The sequence below is a fragment of the Eptesicus fuscus genome, chromosome 5 (assembly GCF_027574615.1).
Source record: "Eptesicus fuscus isolate TK198812 chromosome 5, DD_ASM_mEF_20220401, whole genome shotgun sequence".
Taxonomy (NCBI): Eukaryota; Metazoa; Chordata; class Mammalia; order Chiroptera; family Vespertilionidae; genus Eptesicus; species Eptesicus fuscus.
In genome coordinates this window covers 101,241,210-101,256,206 of record NC_072477.1, presented here as the reverse complement: position 1 = coordinate 101,256,206, position 14,997 = coordinate 101,241,210, and the positions used below count along the sequence as shown (strand labels likewise).

The 14,997-nt window shown below is 38.0% G+C and overlaps 1 protein-coding gene across 4 annotated transcripts in view; it reads left to right on the top strand.

Annotated features, from left to right (window-relative positions):
- Positions 1-14,997, top strand: part of NRP1 (neuropilin 1) — a 170,667-nt gene that overhangs the window by 142,370 nt on the left and 13,300 nt on the right. For 2 of the 4 annotated variants that reach the window (XM_008156279.3, XM_008156278.3), the window contains exons 11-12: positions 7,551-7,634; positions 11,557-11,616. In XM_008156279.3, the coding sequence (XP_008154501.2) occupies positions 7,551-7,634; positions 11,557-11,616 (144 nt within the window). Of the gene's footprint in view, positions 1-7,550; positions 7,656-11,556; positions 11,617-14,997 lie in introns of all 4 variants that reach the window. The other 2 variants (XM_008156277.2, XM_028132306.2) reach the window with 1 other exon arrangement.

The following is a 14,997-nucleotide window of genomic DNA, read 5'->3' as shown; positions in this document are numbered from 1 at the left end:
CTGAGTGCAAAAGGTTAAATGGATTAAATGCCCCAACCAAAAGACATAGGGTAATGGTCTGGATAAGAAAACAAGACCCATATATCTGCTGTCTACAAGAAACCCACCTCAGAAAAAAAGACGCACACAGACTGAGGGTGAAGGGATGGAAAAGGTTTTCCAGGCGAATGGAAATGAAAAAAAAGCTGGGGTAGCAATACTTATATCTGACAAATTAGATCTCAAAGAAAATGCCGTAACAAAAGGTAAGGAAGGCCACTTCATAATACTAAAGGGAGCAATCCAACAAGAATAAATAACTCTGGTAAACATATACGCACCCAATTCAGGAGCACCCAAATACATAAAAAAAACTTCTGGAGGATATAAAGGGAGAGATTAACAATACAATCATAGTAGGAGACTTTAATACCCCATTATCACCATTGGACAAATCCTCTAAAAAAAAATCAGCAAAGAAACATCAATCCTAAATGACTCACTAGAACAGATGGAATTCATCGACATCTTCAGAACATTTCACCCCAAATCCACAGAATATACATTCTTCTCAAGTGCACATGGGTCGTTTTCAAAGATAGACCATATGTTGGGACATAGGCAAAGTTTCTTCAAATTCAAGAAGATAGAAATCATATCAAGCATCTTCTCAGATCACAGTGGCATAAAACTGGAAATCAGCTACAATAAAAACAATCCAAAGAAATCAAACACATGGAGACTAAACAGCATGCTGTTAAATAATGACTGGGTTACCAGAGAGATCAAAGAAGAAATAAAAAACATCATGGCAACAAATGACAATGAAAACACAACAATCCAAAATCTATTGGACACAGCGAAAGCAGTCTTGAGAGGGAAGTTCATAGCTCTACAAGCCTACTGCAAAAAAAAAAAAATAATGGTAATAAATTACCTAACCCTACAACTCAAAGAGTTAGAAGAGAGAGCAACAAGAAAAGCCCAGTGTAAGCAGAAGGAAGGAAATAATAAAGATCAGAGCGGAGATAAATGACATAGAAACCAAAGAAACAATACAAAAGATCAACAAAACCAAGAGCTGGTTCTTTGAAAGGATAAACAAGATTGATGAACCTCTACCAGGCTCACCAAGAAGCAAAGAGAGAGGACCCAAATAAAATCAGAAATGAAAGAGGTGAAATAACAACAGACCCCGCTGAAATACAAAGGATTGTTAAAAAATACTATGAACAACTCTATTCCAAAAAACTGGACAACCTGGAGGAAATGGACATATTCCTAGAAAAATATAATCTTCCAAAACTCAATCAGGAAGAATCTAAACAGCTCAATAGGCCAGTAACTATGGAAGAAATTGAAACAGTCATCGAAAAGCTTCTGGCAAACAAAATCCCGGTGCCAGACGGCTTCACAGGAGAGTTTTACCAAACATTCAAGGAAGAACTAAAACCTATCCTCCTCAGACTATTCCAAAAAATTCAAGAGGAAGGAACACTTCCAAGCTTCTTCTATGAAGCCAGCATCACCCTAATACCAAAACAAGATAAAGACAACACAATGAAAGAGAAATACAGGCCAATATCCCTCATGAACATAGATGCCAAAATCCTCAACAAAATTCTAGCAAATTGGCTCCAGCAGTACATCAGAATGATCATACACCATGACCAAGTAGGATTTATCCCGGGGATGCAAGGCTGGTACAATATCCTCAAATCAATAAATGTGATACATCACATAAACAAATTGAGGGATAAAAATCACATAGTCATATCAATTGATGCAGAAGAAGCATTTGACAAAACCCAACACCCTTTCCTGATAAACGCTCTCAACAAGGTGGGAATAGAAGGATCATACCTCAACATAATAAAAGCTATATACGATAAACCCACAGCAAACATCATACTCAATGGGCAAAAACTAAAACCATTTCCCCTAAGAACAGGAACAAGACAGGGATGCCCACTCTTACCACTCCTGTTTGACATAGTACTGGAAGTATTAGCCATTGCAATTAGACAAGAAGAAGAAATAAAAGGCATCCAAATTGGAAAAGAAGAAGTAAAGCTGTCCTTATTTGCAGAAGACATGATATTGTACATAAAAAACCCGAAAGACTCCATCAAAAAACTAATACACTTAATAAATGAATTCGGCAATGTAGCAGGATACAAAATTAACGCCAAGAAATCTATGGCCTTTCTATACACCAATAGTGAACTTACAGAAAGAGAGACTGAAAAAGCAATCCCATTTACCATCACACCAAAAAAATTAAGGTACCTAGGAATAAACTTAACTAAGGAGGTAAAAGACCTATACGCAGAAAACTATAGGACACTGAAAAAAGAGATAGAGGAAGATGTAAACAGATGGAAGAACATTCCATGTTCATGGATTAGTAGAATCAACATCATTAAAATGTCCATACTACCCAAAGCAATCTATTGATTCAATGCACTCCCCATTAAAATACCAACAGCATATTTCACAGACCTAGAAAGAACTCTCCAAAAATTCATCTGGAATAAAAAAAGACCCCGAATAGCCACAGCAATCCTGAGAAAGAAGAATAAAGTAGGAGGGATCTCAATACCAGACCTCAAGCTGTATTACAAAACCACTGTTCTCAAAACAGCATGGTACTGGCACAAGAACAGACATATAGACAATGGAACAGAATAGAGAATCCAGATATCGACCCAAACCACTATGCTCAATTAATATTTGACAAAGGAGGCATGAACATACAATGGAGTCAAGACAGTCTCTTCAATAAATGGTGTTGGGAAAATTGGATGGATACATGCAAAAAAATGAAACTAGGTCAACAACTTACACCATACACAAAAATAAACTCAAAATGGATACAGGACTTAAACATAAGACGGGAAACCATAAAAATACTAGAGGAATCCATAGGCAGCAAAATCTCAGACATAGGCAGAAAGAACTTCTTCACTGATACTGCCCCTAGGACAATGGAAGTTAAAGAGAAAATAAACAAATGGGACTACATCAAAATAAAAAGCTTTTTTCCAGCAAAAGAAACCATCAACAAAACAACAAGAAAGCCCACTGTATGGGAGAACATATTTGCAAATGTTATCACTGATAAAGGTTTAATCTCCAACATCTACAGGCAGCTTATACAACTTAATAAAAGGAAGATAAATGACCCAATAAAAAAATGGGCAATAGACGTAAATAGAATCTTTTCAAAAGAAGACAGAAGTAAGGACAAGAGACACATGAAAACATGCTCAAAGTCACTAATTATCCGAGAGATGCAAATCAAAACAACAATGAGGTACCATCTCACATCTGTCAGAATGGCTATCATCAACAAATCAACAAACGACAAGTGTTGGCAAGGATGCGGAGAAAAAGGAACACTCATGCACTGCTGGTGGGAATGTAGACTGGTGCAGCCACTGTGGAGAACAGTATGGAGTTTCCTCAAAAAACTGAAAATGGAACTCCCATTTGACCCAGTAATCCCATCCTAGGAATATACCCTAAGAAACTAGAAACACCAATCAGAAAGGATATATGCACCCCTATGTTCATAGCAGCACAATTTACAATAGCTAAGATTTGGAAACAGCCTAGGTGACCATCAGCAGATGACTGGATCAGAAAACTATGGTACATCTACACAATGGAATACTATGCTGCCATAAAAGAGAAGGAATTCTTACCATTTGCAGCAACCTGGGTGGAATTGGAGAACATTATGCTAAGTGAAATAAGCCAGTCAATGAAAGAAAAATACCACATGATCTCACTCATTTATGGATAATAAAGAACATTATAAACTGATGAACAAAAAGATAGACACAGAGACAGTAAAGCATCAATCAGACTGTCAAATTATAGCAGGAAGGTTAGGGAGAGGTGGGGGAGATAAGAGATCAACCAAAGGACTTGTATGCATGCATATAAGCATAACCAATGGATGCAAAACTTGGGGGGGTCAGGGCATGTATGGGAGTGGGGTGGGGAGGGCAATGGTAAGGTATGTACACATGTAATACCTTAATAAAAAATGGAAAAAAAAAAAATAAAATAAAAAATTTAAAAACTAAAAAAATATATATATAAATCAGTCAGAGAATGATAAATATCACATGATCACACTCACTTGTGGAATATAATGAACAATGTAAACTGATGAACAAAAATTGATCCAGAGACAGAGAAGCTTTTAACAGACCATCAAACTTCAGAGGAAAGGCAGGGAAGGTAAGAGATAAACCAAAGGATTTGTATGCATACATATAAGCATAACCAATGGACACAGACACTAGCAGGTTGAGGGCATGAGCTGGGGCTTGGGGGTGCCTGGAGAGAGGCCAATGGGAGAAAAAGAGACATATGTAATACTATATATAATATTTTAAACAATAAAGAATTTAAAAATTAAGTATAAGTCCCAAAACCATAAGAATCTTAGAATAAAACTTAGGCAGTCAACTCTTTCATATTGCTCTTTGTAACATTTTTTGATATATCTCCTTAGGCAAGGGAAACAAAAGAAAAAAATAAACAAATGGGACTACACCAGACTTGAATATTTTTGCACAGCAAAGGAAACCATCAACAAAATGGAAAGACAACGTACTGAATGGGACAAGATATTTGCCAAGATAAGTTATATTAGGTCTTAATATCCAAAATTTATCAAGAAATTACACTACTTAACACCAAAAGAACCAAGTAATCCAATTTAAAAATGGGGTAATTTAATTTTTTTAAAATGCAATGGCTGTGTTAAATTTTTTTTATCATTATCACTTGAAAGAGTAAATAGGCTTTATTTATTAAAAAATAATGGACAGAGGATCTGACAGATGTTTCTCCAAAGAGGACATACAGATTGCCAATAGACTTATGAAATGATGCTCAATGTCACTAATTGTCAGAGAAATGTAAATCAAAACCACAATAACATATTACCTCATACCTATCTGAATGATTATTATCAATAAATCAACAAACAACAAGTGCTGGCAACAATGTGTAGAAAACAGAACCCCCATGCACTGTCAGAAGAATTGCAAATTGGTACAGCCACTGTTTAAAATAGTATGTATATTCCTTTAAAAAATTAAAAATGAAACTACCTTATAACCCAACAATTCCACTTCTGGGTATTTATTTGAAGAAATTATAACACTAATTCAAAAATACATATGCATCTCTTTGTTCACTGCAGTGTTATTTACAATAGCCAAGTATAGAAGCAACCTAAATGTCCATCAGATGAATGGATAAAGAAGATGTGGTACATACATACAATGGAATATCACTCATTTATAAAAAGGAATGAAATATAACTATTTGCAACCACAAGGATATACCGCGAGTGTATTTTGCTAAGTAAAATAAGTCAGGTAGAGAAAGACAAATACCGTATGAGTTCACTTATACATGGAATCTAAAAAACAAAATAAATGAACAAACAAAACTGAAAGAGATACAGAGAACAAACTGATGGTTATCAGGTGAGAGTGGGCATTAAGGGTTGGATGAAAAAGGTGAAGGGATTAAAACTTACAAATTGGCAGTTACAAAATAGTCACAGGGATGTAAATACAGCATAGGAAATATAATCCTATCTAATAAACAGGGAATATGCTAATTGACTGCCACGCCCTCAAAGATGGTGGCACCCACAGCCACAAGATGGTGGCACCCAGTTCCCTCAGCCCCACCTGCGGCCCCAACCTTGCTGTGCACCTGCCTCCAGAATCCCCCAGTCCCCTCAGGCCCCCAGCCACCAAAGGCTGGCCCAAGGTGCAGGCAAGCCTAGGATGGTGGCTGCCCAGCCGCCCAGGGCCACTCAAGGCTCAGGTAACCAGAGCCAGCCGAGACTTGCACTGCTGGCAGTGGCAGCAGCAGAGGTGTGATGGGGCGTTGCCTTCCCCTGATCACCAGGTTGCCTCCCACCCCTGAGGGCTCCCAGACTGTGAGAGGGGGCAGGCCGGGCTGAAGGACCCCCCACTCCAGTGCATGAATTTTCAGGCACCGGGCCTCTAGTAAATAATATTGTAATAACTATGTGGTTCCAGATGGACACTAGACTATCATGGTGCTCACTTCATAAGTTATATAAATATCTAACCACTATACTGTACACCTGAAACTCATATAATATTGCATGTGGACTATAATTAAAATATATATTAAAAATAAAATTTAAAAAATAAGTAGAGCCTGGAATATTTGTGTATGCATTTTACAAAGTGTAGACTGTAGCCCTAACCGGTTTGGCTCAGTGGATAGAGCATCAGCCTGTGGACTCAAGGGTCCCAGGTTCGATTCCAGTCAAGGGCATGTACCTTGGTTGCAGGCACATCCCCAGTGGGGAGTGTGCAGGATGCAGCTGATCAATGTTTCTCTCTCATCGATGTTTCTAACTCTCTATCCCTCTCCCTTCCTCTCTGTAAAAAATCAATAAATTATATTTTTTTAAAAAACTTTAAAAAATGTTTTTAAAACGTGTAGACTGTATGCCTAAACAGCATGCACAATATCTGTACATGCTGATTTCCTCGTTACTGTGTGCTTTTGGACAGTTGAGGAAGTTGAAACTAGCTACATTTCTATATTGGTCATAACTCTGTTCAGTATTTAAGCACGATAACAATGTCAAATTTTTATTGAGAAAGCAGCACATTCCTACTGGCTAGAAGCTATTAGAGAATAGGCCCCCTCTCTTGTCTTTCTCAAACATCAAGAGAACTGTACATTATCTCCAGCCTCATAAAGTGAAATGTATGCCCAAAACTGTAAAATAGTAAACATTGCAAAACTGAATAACAAGCTGAAAAAAGTAGATCGAACTAAATTTAAAGAACTTTAAAAGTGGTCTTTGATTAATGTTGGATACCTTTCATCTACAAACTCAAAGGTATGGGAATACCTGCCAGCAGTGGAATGAAGTCCTCTGGGAGTTAAGGTAAAATGACCCCAGGATATATCAGAAAAGTCCTCCCAGACACCTGATCTGGAGAGGGACCATAAGTTGATGGAAACAGAGTTACTCTTTAAAGAACACAAAAAAGAACAATATTGTACTAAAACTGAATGTGTTGGGAATCTCTTTGGGGGAAAAAATACAATATGGACTTAGCAAACTTAGTAAGTACTAAGAATATAAAAGAATTCATGGCAAGGGAATTCTCCAGCACCTTGAACATGAAAGGAAAAACAGTTCATGCAATACGTGTAAAATCAAAGTTCTCAACTCCAGGATCATGAATAAATAACTAGTGAGAATTCAAGAACTTTCAGTAAAAGGATGTTTATGTAGCTAACAATATAGAAAATGCTAAGGCATCTAACTCCATTCTGTAGATATGGATCAAATACCAAAACAAAGCAGTCCCCAGTGGATTCTGCAAAATTCAAGTCTATTTAGCTCCTGAAAGAGATAAACCATGCTCCTGGCCTCCTTGCCACAGATTTGAGTTTCCTGCAAAAGTGTTAGTAGATTCAACAGCCAGAGGTTTGAGAATACATTTCAGAGGTGAGGTACTAATCCTTGGATCTTGTTTCAGCACCTACAGCTGGACCGACCACTCCCAATGGGAACCTGGTGGATGAATGTGATGATGACCAGGCCAACTGCCACAGTGGAACAGGTGATGACTTCCAGCTCACAGGTGCAGAAACCATCTCCATCTCATTGCTATGCCATTTCAGTTCATGCTTCCATTGAGACCAGCTAATTAATGCCTGTTTGTGTTTGTGTAGCTCCTCGTGGTGGTGGTCATGAGGGTGGTGGCAGAGCTGTCTCAACAAAGGCAGCCTTGCCAGAATACATGCATCTTTATTTCCTTCATGTAAAGAACTTGTTCTTAGTAGTCACGGCCACTTGAAATTATAATTTTAACCATTTTTAGAGCTGATGCTAGGATTATTTTAATTGAATAAGTATTTCTCCATGGCTAAAAGTGCTAAACAGATCCCCATCTTCAATCCTCCACCCCATTAACACATTAATTACTAGTACATAACTACACACTTTAGAATGTTTATTTTTCTTTTCTAGTGGGATACTTTTTTGTGAGTGGGTCCTTTATCCAACTAATTGATGAAATTAGGCTTGTATTTGAAATGCAACTTTTAAGTTGGATTTGGTAAATCATTTTGCATTAAAAGTTTCAATAACAGAATCAATTGTCATTACACATTACCACCGACTAGCAAGTATATCAGGGCTGGTGTGTGCCAAATGTCTCACTAATTAATTTAGAGTATTACTCCATAATATTCTAAAACCCTCAGAGCTAGCAAGTGACCTTCTCTTCCAATTGGAATGGCAGAGCAAATGTTAAGCAAGTGGGGAAATGGGATTGCACCAATTTGAAATTGGCCAAGGCAATTTCCACCCTATTGTTGCAAAAGGTACTATGGGACCTTTATCCTGGTCAAAATGCAGTTTCATATAGCATCTGACTCTCACTTTAGATTGAACCCTTGGATGTAGGTCTGTAGTTTTACTTAGAAAGGACTCAGAGAGCCCACATAATTAATTTCCATGTGTGAAACTGAAGGCACTATCATGTAATTTCATAACAGTGCATAATGTTATTGGATAATGCATTCATGTGGCCAATAAATGCTACATTGCTTTGTGCATTTGAAAATAAAGCTTATATATGTAGCCATAAGCCACAAAAATTACTCTAATTAATACAGAGTTGATTTCTTTGCAAGATGTCAAGTTCAAGCTGAAAAGCCTACAGCTGAGGTTAAAAACAGAGTACCATTCTATGAACCAGGTCCCATGGAACCTTCCCAGGGTTGCCTGTAAGCACTGCCCCAAACCTCAGGCTTTTTGTAGACCATTTCACACATCCGTAGTGAAATTCCTCATAAAAAGGATTGGCTGCAATCATTGAAGTATACCCTTTTCAATTAGCCTCTTGTGGAGAGGGTTCTTTTCTTTATATACCCTAAAGTGGTCAGTTAATATAGATTAGAACAAAGCCTCAAATTTACTCCTCACATCAGAACAACCAACTTTCTCATTTTTACATCAGTTCATTACTGAATCAATTGAAACTAAAACCTTTGAATGAAATAGAGCAAGTATGTTAGCCTGGAAAAAATTGTGTATGGCAACAATTATTAACCACAGAAAATGAGTCATTTATAGTGGAAAACTGGCAATACTTTAAAACTATAAGGTTATGGCTTATCTACAGCTTTTATAATCATATTTTGTGTACATAGAAAAAAATTTCATTCCTGTTCATATTACCATGGCAAAAAAAAGTTATTTTCTCAGGCCATCACATTTGTCTCAATAATTCTATAAATATATGCATAATACTAAGAACTTCTGGGGTGCTCATAATGTACAATTCACGCCCTCATCAAGAGGGGATTTTAGAAGGCATTTCATGCTTCATATGTATTTATTGCATTATAACCAAGTTTGCTTAGTGAAGCTATTTGGTATCCTTTCCTGAAAAAGGGTGCGCTCATATATAAATGTTTGCAAACCATCACCTAAGTCAGGTGCCTTTTCACATGTGAACAAGTCACGTCCTAGGTTCACATACAACTCTGCATTCTCTTTGCTCACTCTGGCACAGAATGTCTTGAATGTTCAGTACAAGAAAAACAAATTAAAAGCTTTCTCACTTTAACCCTGATAGGTGGGGGAGACTAGGATCAAGGCTCTTTTGAACAGGGTTCAGTCCCTTAAAGCAGATGTTGCTTTAATTTCTCCTCCTGGGGTGACCTGTTTGTATACAGAGAGAGATAAGTATTATAGTAAAATGCTCATTACTTACAAACAACACTGAATTCCAGGTGAAATGTACCAAGTGCATGGGAATGAGCAGTTTTGCTCCCCCGTATTTGCTTGCCAAGGTGAAAATTCACCTCCAAGTTATTCATTTGCAAATGGCTTTGAACTCATTACATAATAAGATTGCCTTCAAAGGCACTCAGAGGCCAGATTTCACATTGGACTTGTGTGTACCCAAGAGTGGAATTTGGCTTTCAACCTATAACAAAATGGATAATGCATATTGGCTTTATAAAGTGAGTTTTTCTCCTATAAGAACACTGGGAAGAGAATGCTAATGTATTCTGGCCTCCCTCCAATTCTGCCATTATAGATTCACCTTCCTAACCCATAATATATATAATTCCTTCTTCCTGGTGCCTACCTCATTGAAGCCACAAACATGTGTGACCACTTAGCTGGAACATTTATTGGGAGAGCAGGGCTAACATGACTTGGTGCTGCAGCCAGTTAGCTCAGAAATCTTCAGACCATTCCAAGAGCATGATTCCATAGCTCTGATTCATGATCTGGATGATTTTTAATCTTTGGGAGCTGCAGGATAGGACTAGGGCTGGGTACAATAGAGATGATCACAGATCTTTATTGAATGATACTATTGGAAGGTCTACAATGGCACCCTATAATCACCTCCAAAACGCTTCATGACAGTCATGGGTCTACCCCATGCCTTCCTTACTGAGTCTGCCCAGGACTTTATCTCTTGAGAGAGCAAATAGATAGTCTCTGACCATGGTCTGCAGTGCAGACACTCTTAAGGAGAAATGCCTAAACAAGCACATAGGCAATAAATGGCAAAACACTGTTTCCTAAGCTTACTTGAGTATGAGACTCACCTGAGAAGTTTTCAGAATTACATATTTCAAGGGCTGACCCCCAGAGAGTCTGGTTTTCAGTGAGATCTGAGGAGGGTAAATGGATTGGGAACTGCAATCTCAACAAACATTCAGGTGATTCTTCTGGTTGGGCAAGGTTAGGACAAAAATATAATGATAAAGAGTGGACAGTGGGAGAGCTGAGAGAGAAAAAAAAGGACACAGCTAACTGTCCACATGGTCCCCTCACCAGCAATGTCAAAGTCAACCCAAACTGACTGAAAGTTCACATTGCTCAGGGTGTTATTTGTGCAATCTCCAGTTCCTTGGAACTGTGAGGAAATGTTTCTCCTCTTCTCATTTTCCTGCAGCTTTTCCAAACTACATACTGGGCAGAATATCTGTCCTTGGGGAAAAATAAACCACTATTATTGTAGAAAAAAAAAGGGAGGAACGACTGCCACCCAGTTTAAACCTTCAGTTTTTAAAAGAGATTGTAGGACCAGCCTTGCAACTCCCCTGAAGGCACACATCTGAAACCTTGGGAAACTCTTCGGAGCTTAGAGGTCTTGGCCAGGTTCAATGCCCCAGTTGTTGAGGACACTTGGAGGCCTTGTTTTCACTGTTCAATGGCATGCCATGTTCAGTCTAGGAATCAGGGAATGAAGGATCAAACTCTCTCTACCACCTACCTGGATGTCTTATGACTAAATGTGCTGGGTAAAAAATAATAGTTTATTTGAACTTGACATTGTGATGAGCAAAATTTAAACAAAATAATGACTACAGCTGAGATTAAGAGAAGGATTTTCTGTGGAAAATGTTTGCCTCTATCTAATGTATGTAACCATACAACATTTCTATACTGCATATTCTCTACAATGCTTCATTTTTCTCACTTTTGTATGTTACTCTTTTGTTTTTCAGGTGGTACCACTGTGCTGACCACAGAAAAGCCAACCATAATAGACAGCACCATACAATCAGGTATCAAATAAAATAGAAAATGTGGTTGATTTCCCATATGCCTGTCTTCCCTCCCCACCCCCTTCTAAAATAGAGCATTGCTGTACTTCTGGGTTCAGCTTCTTTTAAAGCCCTAGAAAAGAGATGCCATGCAGCATCTGGTCTCTAAATATGAGCCATAAATATTGCCTCCCTTCCATCCACATGTATATGCGACAGGGAGTGAGATTTCCTGCTCTATCAGTAATTGCCAAATGGTGGCAACCCAGCTCTCAACTGAAGAAATGGGCTAACATACTTTGTTTAACCACAGCACATCTAGGACATGGAATGTGTTTGCAAACTACAGAAGAAGGAATTCGTACAAGCAGTAGCCTGACTATTTATTTTCATCACCATTCTACAAAATCAAGACAGGCAAAGTTTGTCAGTTTTGCCTGACACAGAGTTGGCAGTTTTACAACAGCGTTTCCAGTGGGTGTGCCATGAAATGGGGCACAGGAAGCCAGGGTTCCAATTGTATGTGGGGAGAGGACCACCCTTCTGAACGGCACCTCCTCATCCTTTTATTAATAGAAAAGCACAATGACTTTTAAGGCCCTTAGTTTACTGTTTATCAAGGCCAACCACAGTTAAATGGTGGCCTCCTCTCACTCTCCTTTGTATTGTGTTAGTATTCTGTAGAATTCTTCCCTACAGACCCACACAGAGGAAAACAGTCAGTATAAAGCAATCAGAGGTTTTAAATACTTTAAAGTTAATCATTAGAGTAAGGTGAGCAGGTCAGCTTTCCAGTTTCTCCCATTTCCTTTATAGAAGCTCACTCAGGCTTCGCCTCCAGTCATTTATTAATGGGGCATGTGGTGTATATCAATGTTTCCTCAGCACTATGACACTACCCAGCTAGGCAGAGAGTATAAAGAATTGTTCCAATTAGTATGCTTCCCTAAAGGTCCCTATCACTGTTGACCTGATTAAACTGCAAAATAAACTTCTCTTCAGTTAGACTTAGCACCAAGTTTCCTGTAGTGTACTCAGGTTGCCAAAAGTCTTCTACCACGCAGCTCAAACAACCCAAATACCAAAAGATGAAAGAGAAGAAGAATATGTTCACCAAAAAATTCCAGAAAAAAGCTGTAGTCCTACCCACATCTTTTCATGTTATAAAATGTGGCCTTAATGGGTTGTGCAGCAACCTGTGATGGCTGAAACTGCCTCATGAGTGAAGCATGGCCTCTTGCTTGCTCCCTTCCTTTCCTGAGAGCCTTTAGCCCTTCAGGTGGTTTTCTGTGGAACAACCACCAGTTGGCTCTTTTTGACTCAATAGTAGAGAAGAGGGGTGAGGTGAAAAAATGAAGTTCTAATGATGAAGCAAATACTTTAACTGTTGTTTTAGTTTCTTCTCTTGCCAGAGAATGAATTAAAACCACTATGAAATTGCCAATTAACTGTTTTATCTCTCCTCTTGCCTATCAAAAGAGCTAGAGATCATTAACGAAATGAAAGAGAATGACAACTGCAAAGAAAACAGAAAGATATATCAGATCCCCAAATTGGATCATTCTCCCTAAATGTGGAAGGTTTATATTGTCAGAACAGGAATGACTTTGTGAACACACTTGATTTGTGCATGAGCTCAAGGACATTGGTGTGAAGGCTTCACAGAGGAGCTCCAGGGCCAGACAGTCACATCACAGGATCTACTGTAGTCAGAAAGGAGATGTGCAAATGATGAGCCAGGTAGACCATTATTAGAAGTTCATGTCAAGCCACAGAGTTTACTGATAGGGTCCAGTTGTGAATTCCAGGGTCTGCCCAGAGTCCTTTACAAATCACCCTGGTTTCCTGTTTTTCTATTACCTAAATCAAAAATCTGCAAGTCTTTGGTTGTGGGTAATGGATATCTGATGTTTTTGAGGAGTTCTGTGCATGTTCAGAATGCTCCACAAGGACCTGAGAGTGTTTGTCGGAGGCCAGGTCTAACTCTGAGGTGTCCCCAGGGGTCAGGTCCACATTGTTCTGCAGGCTTCAGATTCTTCAGGTGTCTTTACAAGCAGTAGAAAATCAGACCCCTAAACTCTCATTATAATGTGAATTTGATGAGGCCAATATACAGAGTCTCAAGATTTCATTTTGAGGATTCTTATCAATATAATAAACTCAGTGGGCATATAATATTTATATGCTGTCTGGGTTATAACCAGATGCATAAAAGTCTATTAATTCTCTGCCAGGAATTGATGAAAATTCTGCATTTTAAATCCAGCTCCCCCTTGTGAAACCTTTTACCTTCTGAGGATCTTCAAACATCTCTAAAGCAGCTCAGAGTATATTCATAACTTCTGATTACATGGGCTTAGCTTCTCCACTTGTTTGTACCAAACATCCGGTCTATAAGTAAGCAAGTTAAAACACTCACTAGAAATTTAGTTTTAAAAGTTAAATCCTTGTGCATATATGGTGCTAATGATTCCACTGTGGTCGATTCACTGGTGCGTGCTCACAGTGACTATAAATTTGTTTTAAGTTCAGAATACTGTTTCCTGCTTTTTTTAAGAGTCAAGAAAGAATTTATCCAGATTATTCCCAATGAATTTAATAAGAAATGGGTAATATTTTGAAGATTTAAAGGTCAATAGTCCTATACATTTATTTCATTCATCTGTTGCTTTTCCCTCTTCCTCAGTTCTTTTCTCCTCCTCTTCTGTCTTTCTTTCTCTGTTTTTTTTTTTTTCTTTTTCATTTCTATAAGTGTTTATGTGTATTTTGTGTGTTTAATAGCCTTTCTATCCAGGCTTGAATTTTCAACGCTGAGCTACTCTCACTCTATACCTTTCCCCACAAAATGCATAGATTTTCAAAAACTTTATTTTAAATAATCAAGATTAACAAAAGTAAGCTATATAATCAGGACAAGAACATAAAAGAGTAGTAAAATCAAAATGTTAGAGCAATTCATCATGTTAGATTCATAGAACTAGAAAGAACATTGGAAGATCAAGGTGAACTGCCATTCACTGCAGCAGGAGAAATGCCTAAACCATCCTTTCAGGCAAAGCTGTCCCGTGTCCTGGTGATTGCAAAAACACCCAAGTTCATATATTTATGATATCACCAGAATATTGAGAGCCAAAATAATGAATAATGTGGTTTTCTGTATTATACAATAAATTTAATGTATTAACCAGGTAAATATAACAAGAAATGTGTGTTCCATAGTAGCTTGCTGCCCTCCTATATATTCTTGTCTTATAAATTACATTTAAGGAGAAAACCCAAATCCATATACGCATTAACATTTTCCAATATTAACATTTTCTAACATGAGATTATGTAACAATACATTCCTGGGTTGTGGTGGTTGACATCCAAGATTGTTCATTCAGTCATTGTTCAGTTCAC